This window comes from Melanaphis sacchari, unplaced genomic scaffold, assembly GCF_002803265.2.
Source record: "Melanaphis sacchari strain LSU unplaced genomic scaffold, SCAv2.0 Contig22_pilon_pilon, whole genome shotgun sequence".
NCBI lineage: Eukaryota > Metazoa > Arthropoda > Insecta > Hemiptera > Aphididae > Melanaphis > Melanaphis sacchari.
The window spans coordinates 1,467,984-1,485,960 of NW_020271107.1; the positions used below are offsets into that span (position 1 = coordinate 1,467,984).

The 17,977-nt window shown below is 25.7% G+C and overlaps 2 protein-coding genes across 2 annotated transcripts; both read right to left on the reverse strand.

Moving 5' to 3' along the window:
• Window positions 1–1,057: 1,057 nt before the first annotated feature.
• LOC112594290 (AH receptor-interacting protein) lies at window positions 1,058–17,312 on the reverse strand. Its single transcript, XM_025338999.1, has 6 exons — window positions 17,054–17,312; window positions 16,787–16,963; window positions 4,755–4,920; window positions 1,839–2,025; window positions 1,526–1,668; window positions 1,058–1,440 (listed from the first exon to the last, which is right to left on the reverse strand). Exons 1-6 carry the CDS (start codon window positions 17,138–17,140, stop codon window positions 1,238–1,240), a joined length of 963 nt encoding a protein of 320 aa, XP_025194784.1. The 5' UTR covers window positions 17,141–17,312; the 3' UTR covers window positions 1,058–1,237.
• LOC112594289 (hydroxymethylglutaryl-CoA synthase 2) lies at window positions 7,796–11,021 on the reverse strand. Its single transcript, XM_025338998.1, has 2 exons — window positions 10,907–11,021; window positions 7,796–9,381 (listed from the first exon to the last, which is right to left on the reverse strand). Exon 2 carries the CDS (start codon window positions 9,343–9,345, stop codon window positions 8,002–8,004), a length of 1,344 nt encoding a protein of 447 aa, XP_025194783.1. The 5' UTR covers window positions 9,346–9,381; window positions 10,907–11,021; the 3' UTR covers window positions 7,796–8,001.
• Window positions 17,313–17,977: the final 665 nt, after the last annotated feature.

Genomic DNA, 17,977 nt, shown 5'->3' on the forward strand with positions numbered 1-17,977 from the left:
TAAAATTAAATTAATAATAAGTATTATATATAGGTAAGTTACTTAAAAATACATCATTATAATAATTTGATTATCACTTTTCCGTTTATTTAAAAATTATAAATATAAATTGTATAGAAATAAATAAACTAAGTGTTATTAACAATCAGAATTGACATACTTAAGTAGTGTTTCAGAATAAAGTTCACTTAAAATACATTTATATAAAGACTCAATTTAATAAATCAGTACTATAAGGGCTTTTCAAATAATATATTATACGAAATGGAAATTAAAATATACCTACCAATACACTGCACTGCGCAGTCTGCGAGATAGTAATTTGGGCTTACTCGGGTTTCTGCAGTCGTTTGTTTTCTGGTATTTTAAATTTAAAATATACATTTAGTGATTTATTTGACAATTAGTGTTGTATAATAAAATTTTAAATAAATATATAATATAATAAAATAATATCTATAAGAAAATATAAATTTACTTATTTATAACTAGATTTAGAGAATATATATCCTACTTGGATAGATTCTTATGATATAATAAGTTATTATGTCTCTCATGATATTTTATATTCCTTTTCATAGTTTTCATAAAGTATATCACAGAAACTACAATAACTTCTCAATAAAAGTAAGTATCCTATTAAACTTATTAGTGAGAAAGCGTAAATGCAGTTGTTCTATGTAAGAGAATTTTATAATAATTAATATATCAATAAAATTATTAATTCCTCTTAAATTGATTGAATATATTTAAAAAATAAAACCGAAATTAAAATCTACATACAACTTAAGATTAATACTTTCTTTATAAATTTTCTCATAGGTTATGTGCAAATACCTACTAAATTTAAACAGTTTGGTTAAAAAATAAGAAATTCAAAGATAAGTTTTACTACAATTGATCATGGAAATAAAAAATGTTAAATTGACATTGTCTTAAACAATGTATAAATTGTAGATTAAAAAAATCAGAACTGTAAAGTAACTAGTATTTTAAATAATTATAAAAGGTCATCACATAATAATATAACCCTTTTGTAAAACTATTAACTTGCAATTGTAATTAATGACAGTTTGAAAAATATAGAATTTATACATTTTTCATTTTATGTATAAATGATTACCTAAAACCCAAATAATAAATCCAAATACCATGCATCCTGTAAAAAGCAAACCAAAATAATATATTTTATAACAACAACATCATAATTTAATATTTAAAATGAAAAAACAATTTTTCAGAAAAGTTTTCCTCTTAATTTTTGTCTATCTTCGTCATCTTTTATTTTCAATGCTTCGTTAATTTGACAAAGTAATCGGTTAACCGAAACTTGCATACTAGGATCAAGAGTCGAGAGATGTTTTAAATCTTTTCTAGCTTCATTCATTTTCCATACAGATATATTTGCTTTTCCACGTCTAAACAATGCTTTGACATTATCTGAAAGAGAATAAACAACCATTATAATATGTTTAGGAGTTCCGAATCGATACATTCATATTATAAGAAATGAATGCATGTGTACCAGGATCGTCATTCAAAATTGATGTACAGTGTTCTATGACTTGGTAATAATCCTTGGAAATAAGCTTGCATTGAGCCAAATTCAGTAACAGCGGGATTTTTATTTTGTTCAATTCGTCCCATTCCTTTTCATGCGGTTTGAGTCTTCAAGATAATAATAACAAAAGTGTCAAAAGTGCAAATAATTATTTATTTGTATTTTTTTATAATTAGGCATAAATTATTTAAATTATAAGTAGTAAAAAAATGTACAATTAATTTCTGGAAAAACAGTTTCGATTACAATTATTATATTAAAAGAATTGAGTAATTACTTCATCATGATTTGTTCTAAAAATCCGAGAGCCAACATGTATTTTTCTTCGGCTTCTTTGTATTTACCTTTGTGGTATAACTCGTTGCCGGCTTCTTTGAGTTCGGGTATCGTGTTTCGTTTTTCGTTTTCATCCATTAGCCAAGTCTCCTTTTCGTAAGAACCCGGAACCTCGATCTTCAACAAATCTATTTGCACGTAAAATTGAATGTCATTGGTATTAAGAAAGTTCCTCATGTGATGGTTAAAAAAGAAAAGATATACTTAAATTGAATGTATTAACAAGATGAATATTTTTAAATTTAAGTTAGTTAAATATACCTACTCATATTTCTAAAAATATTAAATTTTAATAGTCAGAATTTCACTGTTTGCATAGGTCAAATTTAAGTCTTATGTTATACTTGTTACGTATACTTGTATAACTTTTTTAGTTATTTACTACCAATAATATTTTTCATTTATTGTAACTTCTGAGTTAAAAAAAATATTTATTTAAGATTAAACCTATATAACTGAATTACTGTATAATTAATAATATAATTAATTTTTACAGATAAAAAAGTTGATTTTGTTTCTTGAGGCTTTTTTCTTTAAATTCTCCTCGGCGTTAAAACATCTAATACAATACTTCTATTTCTATATAACATACCTATTACCCTCTTCACTAAAGTTATCAAATACAAATATCCTACTAACAAAAAACCAATAAAATAATATATCAATGAAGCCGATGAAGGTATTATAAAACAGCGGCTCATGATTCCGCATATACCTTTTCATTAACACGATTCCGCACAAAACTAATTTGCGATGTTGAAAATTGTATTATAAAAATGGTTAATATTAATATTACATATATTATAACATTGTTTTGGTTTTTCCAGATACACTAGCTTATCTAAATAGTATACAATGTATTATATATATGTTCTATTGGGACTCATCAGTTATCTGTTCGATATTCATTCGTACCTACATACATATTACAATCCGTAATATTGTATTTTAGTGTTGTCTTATAAATTGTAAATTTAAAATTTAAAATGAATAATTTAAAGAATTTAGAAATTCGCATCATATTGTTAGAGAGAAATAAGGAACTAGCAATTGTTAATGGATATAAACATAGATTTGTTATAGTGTTTGCACATGCGATCAACTATTAAAATGGCGCTGCTCTTCTGTTAAAAATTACACTGCGTTTATTTTTTCAAATTCAGAAAAAAAAAATTTCGACTCAAAAGGAGTATATAATCATCTGGCTGAAACTTCTAATAAAATAGAAAAACAAGTACTCAGAGAAAATTGTAAGCGGCGAGCAGAGGAATCAGTTTTTAGTAAATCTGTCAAAATTATTCGTACAGAGTTACTCCAAACTCCAGAATCATCGGTAATAAGACACTATAGCATTAAATCCGTAAGTAAAGCAATGTATGATGAACGAAGAAAACATTTTCCTGTATTTCCAACATCATTAGATAATGCTTTATAATAACTGAGAATTTTAAAAACTTATAAATGTTTCACATATGAAAATCAACAATAATTTATTTATGCTCCGGTGGATGCAAATTTTATTTGCCTTAATAACTGTTCAAAATATTAACTTTTTGACTCAATTTTGTTCAGAATTATTTTGGAACGGAACATTTGACTATTCACCTAAGTACTTTTTACAGTTGTACACGATATACAGTTCTAAAAATGTATTTTATTTGCTACTAGTATATTTATTTTTTAAAAGACAAAACTCAAAATATCTACGTAGATTTATAGAATTATTTCGACAACTTTGTACAAAAGTCAGCGATAAAATATTAAATATAAAAATAATACACCTGGACTTTGAAATTAGTGCACATAAGGTAGTCCTATCTGTTTTCCCGAACGTAAAAATAATGGCTTGCAGATTTCACGATGACGTAAGGTTAGTAGCAATATTAATGTATGTTTATAAATTTATTTAGTTATTTTATAAACATTTTTTTTAGATTCAAAGTGAATCTGGTTTGAGAGAAAGATATGAAGATTTAAATGATGAACTCGGAAAGTGGTTGAAGCAATTTTTCGCTTAATCTTTCTTTGCATGTCATGAAGTAAACGAAACATTCACTGAATTTATAAGTATTTGCCCCAACAATACTGTAGGATATTTGTTCAGCGACTATATTTTGAAAAATTACATTGAAAATGAATACTTATATCCACCAGAATTATAGGCAGAAAAACCTTTAACGAATCCGAGGTAAAATTAATTAATAAAAATAGTTATTTATACTTTTTATAGGACAACTGTTAACTAATGGTTCTGAAAGCTTTCATCGCACATATAACGGTCAATTTTATCACCCTCATCTACATATTTATTTAGTTATAAAAGTGTTGATGGAATTTCAGTCAGAAATTGAAACTAAAATCAGATCAATTACTTTATATAATAATCGGAAAATATTGAACGCGAAAGAAAAAGAGCATATGGAATTCACCATAAATGCTTACAATAACTATGAATCGAATCAAATTGATATAATTCAATTATTTATTTGTACTAATTTGACTATTTTTGTATTATTTTATTTTTACTTTAACCAATTTTCAACAGAATTAAAATATACATTTTTCTATACAATTTATTTTTAATAATTTGTTTTATTTAATATTATTACTATAATTATTTTAACTCATAACAGGCAACGTCGCCACAATTTTTATGCGGAATCGTGTTAAAATTGGGTTAAATAAAAAAAATCTTTTGTATAATGAAAATGTGTGGAATCGGGTAGGTAAAAAGGTATATTGTGCGGAATCGTGTGTCGCCCTCATAACAGTGGTATATCTAACACTAGCTACCTGCAAACTAAAAGTAACCATTGTCAGATATTTAGGTATCATTGTATCAATAATTTTTAAAAACCTATAGTGAATTCCAAATCCGCTGGTTCCGCTAGTAAATCGTTAAGATCATCGTAACCGGTGCCGTTTTTTTGAAGTTGTGCTGTGCAACAATGACTTGTGCTGGGGATTGACGTACGACCAGCATCTCGCAACGTCTTGGAAATGAACGGATAAGACGCTACCAACTGTTAACAAATATTTAATTTTGGTTTGTTAATTTATTCATCTCATATTACGTACTTATAAATTGCATAATTACAACTGGCAGGTTACGTTTATTTTAAACTGATTCAGTTTATATTTATAGGGCGATTCAAAATAAATATTCATAATTAAGAAAAATATTTAGAATGAAATTTTTTTTTTTTTTAGAAACTTCTAAGCTAATTTGTATTTTAATAATTTTTACAACATTTTAGAAGGGAGGGGTTGAAATTAACTTTAAAACTTTAATTGAGAACCTATACTTTTTTATTATAATCTGAAGAATTTTTTTTAAGTATTTTGTTATATAAAAATATAAATTAAGGACGAGTATATATGAGTATATCTGTATATGAGTTATAAGGTATTTAAAGTTTAGATGAACAAATAGTGGGATAGTTTAGGAATACTCCATAAAATGTTGTCTATTACTCCGCTCACCTCCTAATCTGTAAATATTTATATTTGATAAACCACTAATCCGAATTTAAATTTTTATGTATCATCGAAATATTCCAAAAAAAAATCTTCATATTAGGAAAGATTTCCTTTTGAATTTTTAAAATTGACTTCCAAACCTCCCTAAAATATTAAAAAAATATATAAAAATTATTCATCATTTTATATTTTTTTAAATACAAAACTTTCATATTAAACATTTTTCTCTATCATGAATATTTTATAGGTTTATATAATAAAATGGCTACAATATAAATTTTGAATCTCCTATATTGTAATATATTTTAATTTGATCTGTATAATTTTGCAAGCCAATCTCGAAATGCTTTTAAATTTTTTTAGCATTTTAATGCTACATTTAACACACAATCTATCTTATATAAAGGAGTAAGGACTTATATATTTGTAGTTCTTTAAATTAAATACTAAAATACCAAAATAAAAAATATGTATACATCAATAGTATATAATAATTAAAATATTATATATAATATATAAATATAATATGCTCTGCCAAGCAAGAAATACACCGATTCTACAACACATCACCTAACGCGACACCACACCATACCATTGGAGTGGTTGAACTATGGCAGTATCGCGCAAGAATGCGAAGTGATGATATTCGTCAAGTCATGGTGTATCGTATCTTCGCTGGACAGTTTAAATGCATAGAAGGATTTATGCATGTTATAATATTGTAGCCTAGACAAAAGTCTAAAAACGGTAGTCAATATAAACAATTATTAATAATTCCAAATCTTCAACGGTTAGTGATTACATTATTACAATTTTAAATGAATTATATGTTCGTTACGATGTTACTTATTAGAACCACGAGATGCTATTGTATCAAGTAGAATAATGGCACTCGGGTCTCATCACTCATCTTGATGATCGATATATATGTGTGATCATATTTAGATAAAACGGTTTTTATTTTAGTAAGTGATCATGAAATCAATTTCAAACATATAGCTGTAAAACGAGTAATTTATAAACGGATTACAATGTTTAAATTGGTTTCGTTGAAAATTATGAATTCAATCACCAATATGAAATGATAACATTTTTAACACCTATCAATATAAGTCTTAAGTATTTATCATTTTACTCGGTATCGTGTACGGACTTCAAAAATAAATACAATAGATTTCATTCAAGATCTTAAATTAAAATGAAAAAGTATAGAGAAATAACTATACTATTTTCGCTGGAATTAGACATTAAAGTTTTTAGCAATAATTATTTTAATTTAATTCTGTAATTTCATACATTTTATCAATAGAACCTATACCTACTAAACTATAAATTGCAATCAAATACTAATCATACTAGTTTACTACAATTTATTATCATTATAACGATACTAACAACAATCTTGAAAATAATTTGTTTATTTTAAAGTACTATTAATACTATGTGTCTATGGCTCTATGGGTGCACAAACACAAACCTAAGTATAGTTTGATGTTACATTGTGCAACGAAACATTATGGAATACTTTTTTATTCCTAGTGCTTCCGAAAAAAAGAAAAACAATACATAACGCCGTTGTAATAAAACATTAAGACCATCAATATCTTCCACGATGTTATTAATACAAAAAAGTTAAATATTTGTTTTGCAATTCATAATTATAGTTGTAAATCTACTTACTTATGAGTTATGAGTATTATGACCAATAAATAGATAGTATAAGTGTTTACAAATTTAGTAGTCGTCCCATTATTTGTATAGTTTTACATCTATTAAACATCGAAAATAATTATATTTCTCAATTAATTACATATATTATGCATTCAATCAAAACTTATAATAATACCACACAACTTAAAGTTTTAATTTTTAATTGTATAATTTATTCAAATAAAACCTTTTAGCCTAACCAAGTTTTACATATTTTGCATATTATTTGAGCACGCTGTATTATAATTTATCATTAGGTACTCATGAGTCATGGTATATAGTTTATTTTAAGATATAAACTTAGTTATATTTATTATTTTTTTGATGAAATTATAAAGTTAAGAAAAATCGTGATTAATACAATTTTAAAATCAAAATGTTTGCTCACTAAAATATATTTATTTGACATTTAAAAAAAAAAAAAACGAATAAATGCATTTGATTTTTAAACCTGCAGTGGATAATCTATTAAACAAGGCATGATTTAAAAATTACAATATTAAATTTATAATGTTTATAATTAAAAAAAAAAATTAACAATCTGCAGCACCTCTTCAATACCGACTTAATATTATTATAATAATTATTGTCAATAAAACCCACACACCAAGAGTATAATAATATTAATGAAAAATATCATGTTAATGCAAAATAATTACATAACTCTATATATAATAGGTATATACATGTTGTTATGTATATAAAAAATATATAAACCAATACTATAACTATAAAAGTACAAAGATTTTTGCTTAAAATTAACTGTGCATTTTAAAAAGTACCATTACTAGTTATTATTTGCTTGATGTACAGAGAATAATACGATTTATATATTCATCGCCTACCGATAAATAATACTTTTTCACTGGGGGGACATAAATACATTTTCTATTGTATAGATGTTTTACAACGCTCTATTCTTTTCTCTCGTAATACCGTCGGTGCATTTCGTCGATACTGGACAAGTACCACGTGCCCGGAAACAGCTGACCCTTATCGCTAACTGGTACGTACGGCGCTCGGTGCAAAGACTTCTGCCGGACTTCCAACACTTCCGTGAATTGTTCGGGCGACAGTCGTATCCGCTCTTCCAGACGGTTGATGCCTTTCTTCAGATTGCCGATAAGACTCGACAAATCGTTGTCGACGACCCTGATCGAGTACATGGACGACGCCAAACCGGACCCGTAGGAAAACACGCCGATTTTCTTGCCGGGTAGATGTTCCGGCGGCAAAGACACAAGGTATGAGACCAGCCCGCTGTACACGGACGCCGTGTACATGTTTCCTATGCGCGACGCCAGCAACAGCGACGGCTTTGTCTTGTCCTCGTAAACAGTCTTGCTTCGTTCCATGAACGTCTTCTCGATATCTCGGTCGAAAAATGTGGACGGTAGGTGCACGTCCTTGTATCGGTCCAACCCCGGGTAGTCCTTGTCCTTTGCGTCACTGTTCACGAAATCGTTCAGGTATAACCGGGCCAGGGACTTCTGCACCAGTTTGCAGTATGGTGTGTGGAACACGAATGAATCGAACCCGTTCAAGTTGACATTGGTATCGTCGCCACACTTGCTCAGATAGGACTTGTAGCATTGGTCCAGGGCGTTAAGGTAACACTCGATTGACAGTTTACCATCCACCACCGGATATTCAGATGTCAGGTCGGGCTTGAAGAAATCATACGCGTGGTTCATGTACGTTCCCCGAAGGCCCCTCTCGATCACCAACGAGGCGTTTGGGCCGATCAGCATCGCGACGGCGCCGGCACCTCCTGTTGGACGCGCGTTGCCCTTTGCGTAGATCGCAATGTCGGCTGCGACTACTACGGCCAGCCTACCGTCCCACGCACTAGACTCCATCCACGAAAGAGCGTTGAACAGGGCCGCCGTCCCACCATAACAGGCATTTGTCGTGTCGATACCCTCAACGTGGAAATTACCACTAGGCTCGAACAGCTTCATCAAAACCGTTTTAACACTTTTCGACTTGTCGATTATGGTCTCGGTGCCAACCTCCAGACGACCTATGTCCGCATAACTAATGCCATTGTTCTCGACAAGCTGACTGACAGCCGTCAGGCACAACGAATTCACATCTTCGAGGTCTGTGCAAAACCCCATTTGCTTTTGGCCCAGACCAACGGTATATTTTCCTTCGGACACTTGGTCGTATTTTTCCAAATCAGTTTGATCAACGTACAACGACGGTATGACGAAATGAATAGCGCGTATTCCGACATCTTTAGGCCAATGATCCATGATAAAAAAAAAAAATCGTTTGGAATCTTAATTTACCTGTTAATTAAAACAAAACAAAACAAAAATAAACTTTAATAACAACAATCACTAAAAACACTGCAGATCACTTATTTGAAAAAATAGAAATAAAACCACTTTGAAAACATTTAATACACACATATTTCACAATCAATTCAAATACAAATTTCAATAAATTCGTAAATCTAAAGCAAACATCTCAGCATTCTTAATATTTAAAATATTCAAACTGTAACGTGTGCACAATAATATGAGAATGTGTTTCTTTTCTCATACAAAATATAATTTATTGTATTTTTAGATAGGTACAACCATTATGCATATTGTATATCTTATAGAACCAGAATCGATAGTAAATTTCAATAGTAGAAAAATACAATCACAATACATTAATTGTATGTTAATATTATTCAGTATTCACTGATAAAATAACATCGATTTTAACTTATAAATAGAAGAATATACTTAAAAATGAATAAGAAAAAATTATAATATGTTTGATAAATTTTAAATCAAAACAAAAACTTAGAATTACTGACTTTAAATTAATATATTTAGACAATTATAAAAAAAAATTGAATATAATAGAACGAAAATATCAATCAATTTCAAAAAATTATAACTTTAATAAATATAAAAGGTGCTATTAATGAATGGTTATCTCAATCAAAACAATTATGCGTATACCAATGTTCGTAAATCAATTTTTTTTATCAATTATTTTTTTTAAATTATCTTATGAATTTTAAATACTTTTTAGTAAGAAAAAAAAACTGAAAAAATATTTCATCATTTAATAATTACAGTGTAAGTGTTTTCTTTTTTTTTTTAATCAATAAATCATAGCACGACTAAATTAAATATATAAATTATGAAATTTAAAATTTACTTTATATTACATAATCTAGAGATACACATTAAATTAATATATTAAGTGCTGAAATACATTTTAATAATAAGTATTATTTACCATAACTTAGAAAATTGTATATTTATGAAAAAAATGTAAGTATAAAATGTATAGTATATTGTGGACGGCTTGGATAATTTCTGAGGTAATGACCTCGAACTATTAACTTATTCTCTGTTTTATCAATAGTTGTATATAATTATCATAATTATGATAAAAATAATAAAATAGAAATTTAAAAATAATACAAGCATTTAATATGATTTAGTTATTTTTTTCAATACTTTTTAAAACAATACTTATGTACATTGTATTATAGTATAATGAGTCGATATTTACCAATATTATAAAAAAACCATAAACTTTAGATGGATGTAGATATATTAATTATATAACTAAGCACTTATTTAACTAACACAAGTTAAACTTTTTTACTAGTTAAAATATTTAACGACTTTGTTTTGTTTAGCATTTATTTCCTAGTTATCAAACTTGAAAAAATATTGAATATAGTTATTCTCTATAAATAGAATTATTAATGCTGCTATAAGTACCTTCTTACACTAATAAATATATTTAAAATTTAAAAATATACAATATTATATAAGTATTAAATTTATAATAAAAACATACTTGATTATTTAGTTAATTGCCCTTTATTCAGGAATAAATTGTTGAAGAATTGAAAACGCACTAAAGAAAATAAGATATGTTTACGGTTTGAACTTTAGATGTTAAGTGCAAGAAAAAATGAATCGCGAGTAGAAGAAGACGGTATACAATAATAAATTCTACGATCATATACATATTTTAGTAGATACACTACAATTAAGCTGCGGCTACACTGAAGTAAATTTATATATTTATATCAAACTTGTATAAAAAAAATTATAACATTTTATTACACTACAATATATACCGGATGATTTATTTATAAAACTATATTCATTTTTTTCGATAAGTTCATATTATATAATTTCTATCAGTTTCAGTTTTTTTTTTTTTTTTTTTTTGAAATTTTAAAATATTTAAGATATCATAATATGTTTCCTAGTTTCGAAATTAAAATGTTTTACATATTTTTAATAACACAGTAAAACAACATTTTATTTTGATAATTTATTATTAACATAAAGTTTTGACGTCTTACAAATTTAAAGTTTATCTGTACCAATATTCTGTATAATTAATTTAGAATTGTATACTTATCATTTATACACATAAATAATTTTGCTACAGTATAAAGTTAATTCTGTTATATTTATAACAGAAAATATATTATAACAAAGATAAATAATTGTATTTTGTACATAAAATCATCAATTCTAGACGGAGATAGTTTTGTCAGCCTATATTTCTAAGTATATTTTATTATATATTAATACATTGCATACAGTAAAGCTACTATATGGTTGAACTATTTTTTCAAAAAAACGACAAAATATAATTCATTTTTTTTAAAATTACATTACGTTAATTAAATACTGGTATAAATAATTGTATACTTGTTATAAGTAAATATTTCAAAAAAGTGATTTATTTTTATTTTTGGCTCTCAAAAGTACCAACCAGACTCAAAATCAGAAATTATCATCAATTTTCAAAATAAAGGATTTTCACTAAATTATCATAAAGGTGCAGACGTCAGACATAAATTTACACCAAATACAAATACCAATATTACCTTTAATATTTAAAAGAAAAAAGTTTTTATTATAATACATTTACGTGTTTATATGTAAATATATTAAAAATTTGGGTTTCAATATGAACTAATTATAAGGAAACTTGAAGACTTAACAATTTAATTATAAAAATTAAAAAACTAATGAATTTTGTACTATAAAGTTGTTTGCAAATTTTCAAGATTTTGACAAATTCAGAAATTTTTTTAACTTTAAATGCTTACAAAAACGTGCCTATGTATTTTTTTACCTACAAAAACAACTTATAATAAGCTTTATATTACGTTTTCATTAAAAAACAATTATTATAAAATCAGTACATTTATTGTTCCGCTCAAAATCTAAAATGAATGAAAAATAAATATAAATCATTTAAAACTATTTATAATTCAAGTAATACTTTTGAGTTATCTAGGACTACGTTCATAAAATAATTGATTAAGTTTTCAATAATTTCAGTATAAAATTAAACTATATTTACTATATTATTGCAGAAGTTGGTACTTATACAATAATTACATTAAATACGCTCAACATTTACTCATCAATGCATATTAAATATTAATCAATTTCATCGATAAATAACATTTAAGATTTTTTTGGTATGTTTACTTTTTTTCAGCATAGATTATAACTACCTATGCCAATCTGGTTAAATAGGTACACAGGCCGATTCAACATATTGTAGGTTAAAAGATGTCGATTACAGTGAGAAATACACACCAAGAGTCATATGCAGAAATTTCATTATTTTACATTTTAGATTCTTTCTGTACGTATACATTTTCTAACATTTTGTATACCAATAACAATAATTCTAGACTATCAGAAACTTTTTACAAATATTTTAATTTAACGGTCATAATATTACATAACCTACCATTCTAACATATATATAGATACACAATCGACCTTTAGGATTTGTCGACCTCGTAGATGTGTTATAAGAACTTCTCGCCATAGTAAAATGTAAATATCATGTTATATTAATGAACTATATTAAATAAGTTTTTAAAAAACACAAAAATTGTGATTAACTATTTTCTATAATACTTAATATACTATATTTATATTGATAGATTTACAATTTATTTTTTCAGTGATATTCCACTTGAATAATAATTATTGATAATAATTCAAGTATGTTTTTGATTTGTGAACAACATTACATTAATATTCATTATGCATAAAAGGTGGGTCACTATTTTAAATCTAATGGGCAAAGTGGTCAAAATAGAGAATTTTAAAAAAGACAATATTTAAAGATTTAGAGATATAGCATATATTTCAATACTGACAGTTTCGGTAATAAGTAATAACTAAAAAAAATAAAAAATTATACAAATGGCATATACATTATTCAATTAGATTTTTTTTTATAGAAAATTTAAGAAAATTAATGGTTAGTTCAAGACTTATTTCACTAATTTTTATTACCTATTCAAAGTTTACTTAAAATATATAATCAGATGCAATGATTTATTAGATAATGCAATGTGAGTGACATGAGTTGAGAATTAATTTTTGTTCAATTCATCATTTCAACAATTAAAACCTAATAAATATTACTTTTTTTACATAAATTACTGATATATATATTTTTAGCACCACTATAAGGTTATTAAAAGAAACACCTTCTCCCAAACTATATTAGTTGACAACTTGAGTTATAGTTAGCAAGTTTATCTTTGTCTGAAAATATTAATAGGTGTCATAATTGCTTTGGAATGAAAAACAACAACTACCCCAAACAATATATTTATACTTAATTTTGTTTAAAATACAATTCATAATTTTAAGTGGCTATTAATACATCAAAAATAAAAAATTTGATTCATTATACCCACAACCCACATACGTTATTAACGTCTTTCAAACAGACAACATACTAAACTTATGTGTTCAGCCTCTAAGTAAGAACATTTTATGTGTTCAATTGTTAGGTTTAAACAATATTATCATATTAAATTTATATATTTATAATTTTTTATATTAAAAAAAATCAATAAAAGTACACAGATTATGTTCTTATATTTAAGTTTTTTGGAAAGTCAATTTACACTAACGTTTAAACTAACAACACTATATTGGAACTGCTGATGTTAATTTTTATAGTGTTGTATGTGTCAATAATAAATAAATTTTAAGACATAACAAGATAGATTGCTGATGAGACATTATTATATAGGATAATGAAGCAAATATGTCAAGGCAACAAAAATTATAATATTATTTATAATGACAAAACAACAGCAATGATAAAATATATTATTTCCAAATTAAAGTTGGGGTGTGTATATTTATCCAGGGTAACAATTGCATTTGACTCATTTTAGTTATGTGTTTTATCAATTAAAATTTTTGTACATTAAATTGTCAACCCTATTTATAAAATTATAAAACTTAATCGTTTACTTTGAATTTGATCTAAAACTGATAAATTCATGATTTGTGAGGATAAAAAGATAAATACTGAATATAGTGGAACAGTCCTATAAACTATTGAGAACTAAAAAGTAGTACTGGTCTAAACAATTTTCAGATCAGAGAAAAACTACCAATTTACCACCTATGCACTTTTAGCTTCTAATCTATATTTTTATTATTATTTTTTTTTTTTACAAATTATAAGCATAAATAAAAAATTTATTGTAGAAAATCCATTGCTCAGTACCCACCCATATATTTTGGTCTTGAGGCAATCACTATGCTACTGCCAAGAAATATACCACTGAAAATTCTGTTAGCATTAATAAGACAGAACATACACTCAGTGGCATAGATATCCCTTCCAGAACCTTTTTCTAATGCTTAATGTATTTACTTATGCTTGATATATGATTACAAATTTATCCATATTATGTTATAATCACGGATATAATATGCAATATAGAGCTATAAAAGCATGGTTTTAAGCTCCCTCCTGACTTTATAATTATCCAATAAATTATATACCCCTCCCCCTTAAAACAAAATTATAATTATACCACTGCATACATGTACAATAACCTCTTAACTTATGAAATAAAAATTAAATAAATAATTTACATTTTACATAAAATATGTTTTAATATACAAAACTAATATTAATTTATAATATAGTTATAAATTTAAATACTTCAATACAATATAACATATTAACATTTTAAATTCCTACCAACTAATATGAATTCTAAATATCTATATTACATAATAATTAAATTACCTATTAATATTGGTAATAGCACCTATCATTATTTTACTGACATAAATTATTTTGATTTATTATATAACATGAAATATATGTTTATTTGTTTATAACACAATTAAATACTACAATTTAGTTTATGAACTATGAACATAATAATCATTTAATTATAAATTATAAAACATTACATAATATTTCATATTATATAAAAATATGAACCTATATAGACATAAATGATTCATTGATAATAAAAACTGAATAATGTAGGATTACATTGAATAAAATTTAATAGGTAACAGTTCTAATAACAATAAATATAAGTAATCAGTAAGTATAAGATATAATCAAACCAAATTTAATAGATTAATCAGTGGTTGTAAAGAAAAATCATAAAATGCTTATATATTTATTTTCCATTATGCGTGCAATTCAGTAATTAATATCTGATATTAATCACAATTTTCACTATGATATACTTAATAATACTAAAGTAAATTTGCTTATTATTTAACAAATGAGAAAATTAGTCTCTTATAACTTAAATATGATATTCTGTATTAAGATCAAGTTGGACAGCATTATTTATCATAAAAAACTTATAAAAATAAAATAATAAAATTAATTAATTGATTTGGAAATTTTAATTTATTACATCAGTATGTTTAAAAGTAAAAATGAAAAAATGGTTATCATGAAAAATATATTTAATGATTATTTATTTCTATAAGATATTGCAAGTTTTTAATGAACTGTCTCTCATTTTTTATCGGGAACACCAATTATACTTATAAACATATAACCTTTTTTTCTCAAGTGTAATTATTATTTAAAAGCATGTAAGTAAAGTAAATATTAAAATAAATAGCAATAAACATATAATGAAGTAGATATTTTTTAAGATTGAATAATAAATATTAAATAAGTAAGTACTATTAAAAGTATAGCTACCTAATAATACATTTAGAAAGAATAAAACTAATAAAAGGATATTTATCATACTCATTACTTATTAGTTTATTACCATAATTATAAAGGTCTTAATGTCTTATAAATTATTCTATGATAATTTATTTAATAAATATAATTAGTTCAATAATCCACAGCAGTGGCGAATTTATTGAAATAATTATGTCATCATATTATTTAAAAAATTATTATTTTTTTTTTTCTTATCAATAATTGATTAAATTTGCAAGAATTAAAATATGATATATTGTATAATATTCTCATTAGTATCTTCATTTATAGTCATCCCTCCCCCCCATGACAAAAACCTAAATACACCACTGATCCACAGTATAATTGAATAGAAAAAGTCAGTTTTTTGAATAATTCAGTAATAATTACTTTAGTTTCCCATAACTAGTACCTAACATAAATAAGATTAAACATAATAGGGTATAGTTGGTATAAATTAAAATGTTTTCATGTGTTAAATTAATATATTTAGATTAATAAATGTGCAGTATAATAGGTACTTTAAAAAATAAATGTAAGAATATTTAAAATTGCTAATGTAAATTCTTTTATTACTATACATTAATATTGTTCTAAGTAACATGCAACAAAATAAACTGCAAACACAATTTTAATAAAAAAATAATTGGTAATAATTAATGCTTAAAAGAATGGTATACTCACACTTTTATGAACAATAAATTTTGAAATTTCTCTTTCACGCATTGACTTCAAAATAGTTTCCCAAACTTCTAATTTGAATTTTTTTCCCAAAACGATTTCCATGTGCTTGGGCCATTTGTAACTATCATCTACCACAATGTTAGTGCCAACAATTCGCGTGACAAAATGAAACGATACCTTCAAAAATAAATAAAAAAATAAAGTAGTAAATGTGTGCACTTCAAAGAACCCGAAACAGGAAAATGATTTCTTTTTATTTCGACTTACTTTTGTTCCGTTGGAGAAAGTAGGCTGACCACCAATTCCCGGTGTCACGAGTGTCTTCTGTATTTTATCGTTGTTAATACTTTCCATACTACTTTTACCACGTACGAAAATTAGTCAATCATGAGGTCATAAGAAGAAAAACCTTGACCTTAGAACACAATAACCTTTCACAACTCACGAGAGACATTCCAGGAATTGAATTTTTTGGGCCAAAACCAAATCATTATCATTTAATCTATTCCACGATAAACACGTCATAATCGTGCGGTCGAATACAATGTAGTTAGCGGTCATTGATAAGCATTCGTTGTGATAAGACATTTAATCATAGTCACAAGAATAGATAACTTTAATTTATGTCATGTTGACATAATTCTTATTATTCATAAAAAAGTTTCTAATTTTAAAATAAATGATCAAAAATTTACGATTTTTTAATCGAAGTCCGGTTTCTTCATGATGTTTGGTGACTATAATTATGAATTAAAAAGGAATGCTAGTGTTCTGTGCTTAACAACAGATCGTTATTAATTATCCCTTGTTATTATTATTTAAATGTATTAAATCATTTTATGACTAATGTAAATCCAACTATTAATGTCATTGCATGAAAAAATTAAATACTTGGAAAATATTTGGCTGTATATTATACATATTACATAGTAGGAATCAAGCGTCCCTACTTTGTAATTGAATACCTAGTCCAGTCCACTAATGGGTAATGGACAATTGGATAATGTTTAAATTTGATTACAATAATAAATCATTTAATCATTGCATACAAGTACAATTTTAGGTTGAAAGAGCTTGTCGATCCTATTGGTATCTAATTTTTTTTTTTTTTATTGTACTACAAATTAGTAATATTGTTTTCCACTAGTGGTTTTTATTAAGGTATAGTACACATAAAGTAATATTACTCTG

What these genes read in the sequence shown, in the direction of transcription:
- LOC112594289 (XM_025338998.1), bottom strand. Translation starts at nt 9,345, where the DNA reads ATGGATCATTGGCCTAAAGATGTCGGAATACGCGCTATTCATTTCGTC.
- LOC112594290 (XM_025338999.1), bottom strand. Translation starts at nt 17,140, where the DNA reads ATGGAAAGTATTAACAACGATAAAATACAGAAGACACTCGTGACACCG. An exon ending in CTTTCTCCAACGGAACAAAA is followed by an intron (nt 16,964 to 17,053) that starts GTAAGTCGAAAT and finishes TTATTTTTGAAG; the next exon opens with GTATCGTTTCATTTTGTCAC. An exon ending in AATTTTGAATGACGATCCTG is followed by an intron (nt 1,441 to 1,525) that starts GTACACATGCAT and finishes ATTCTCTTTCAG; the next exon opens with ATAATGTCAAAGCATTGTTT.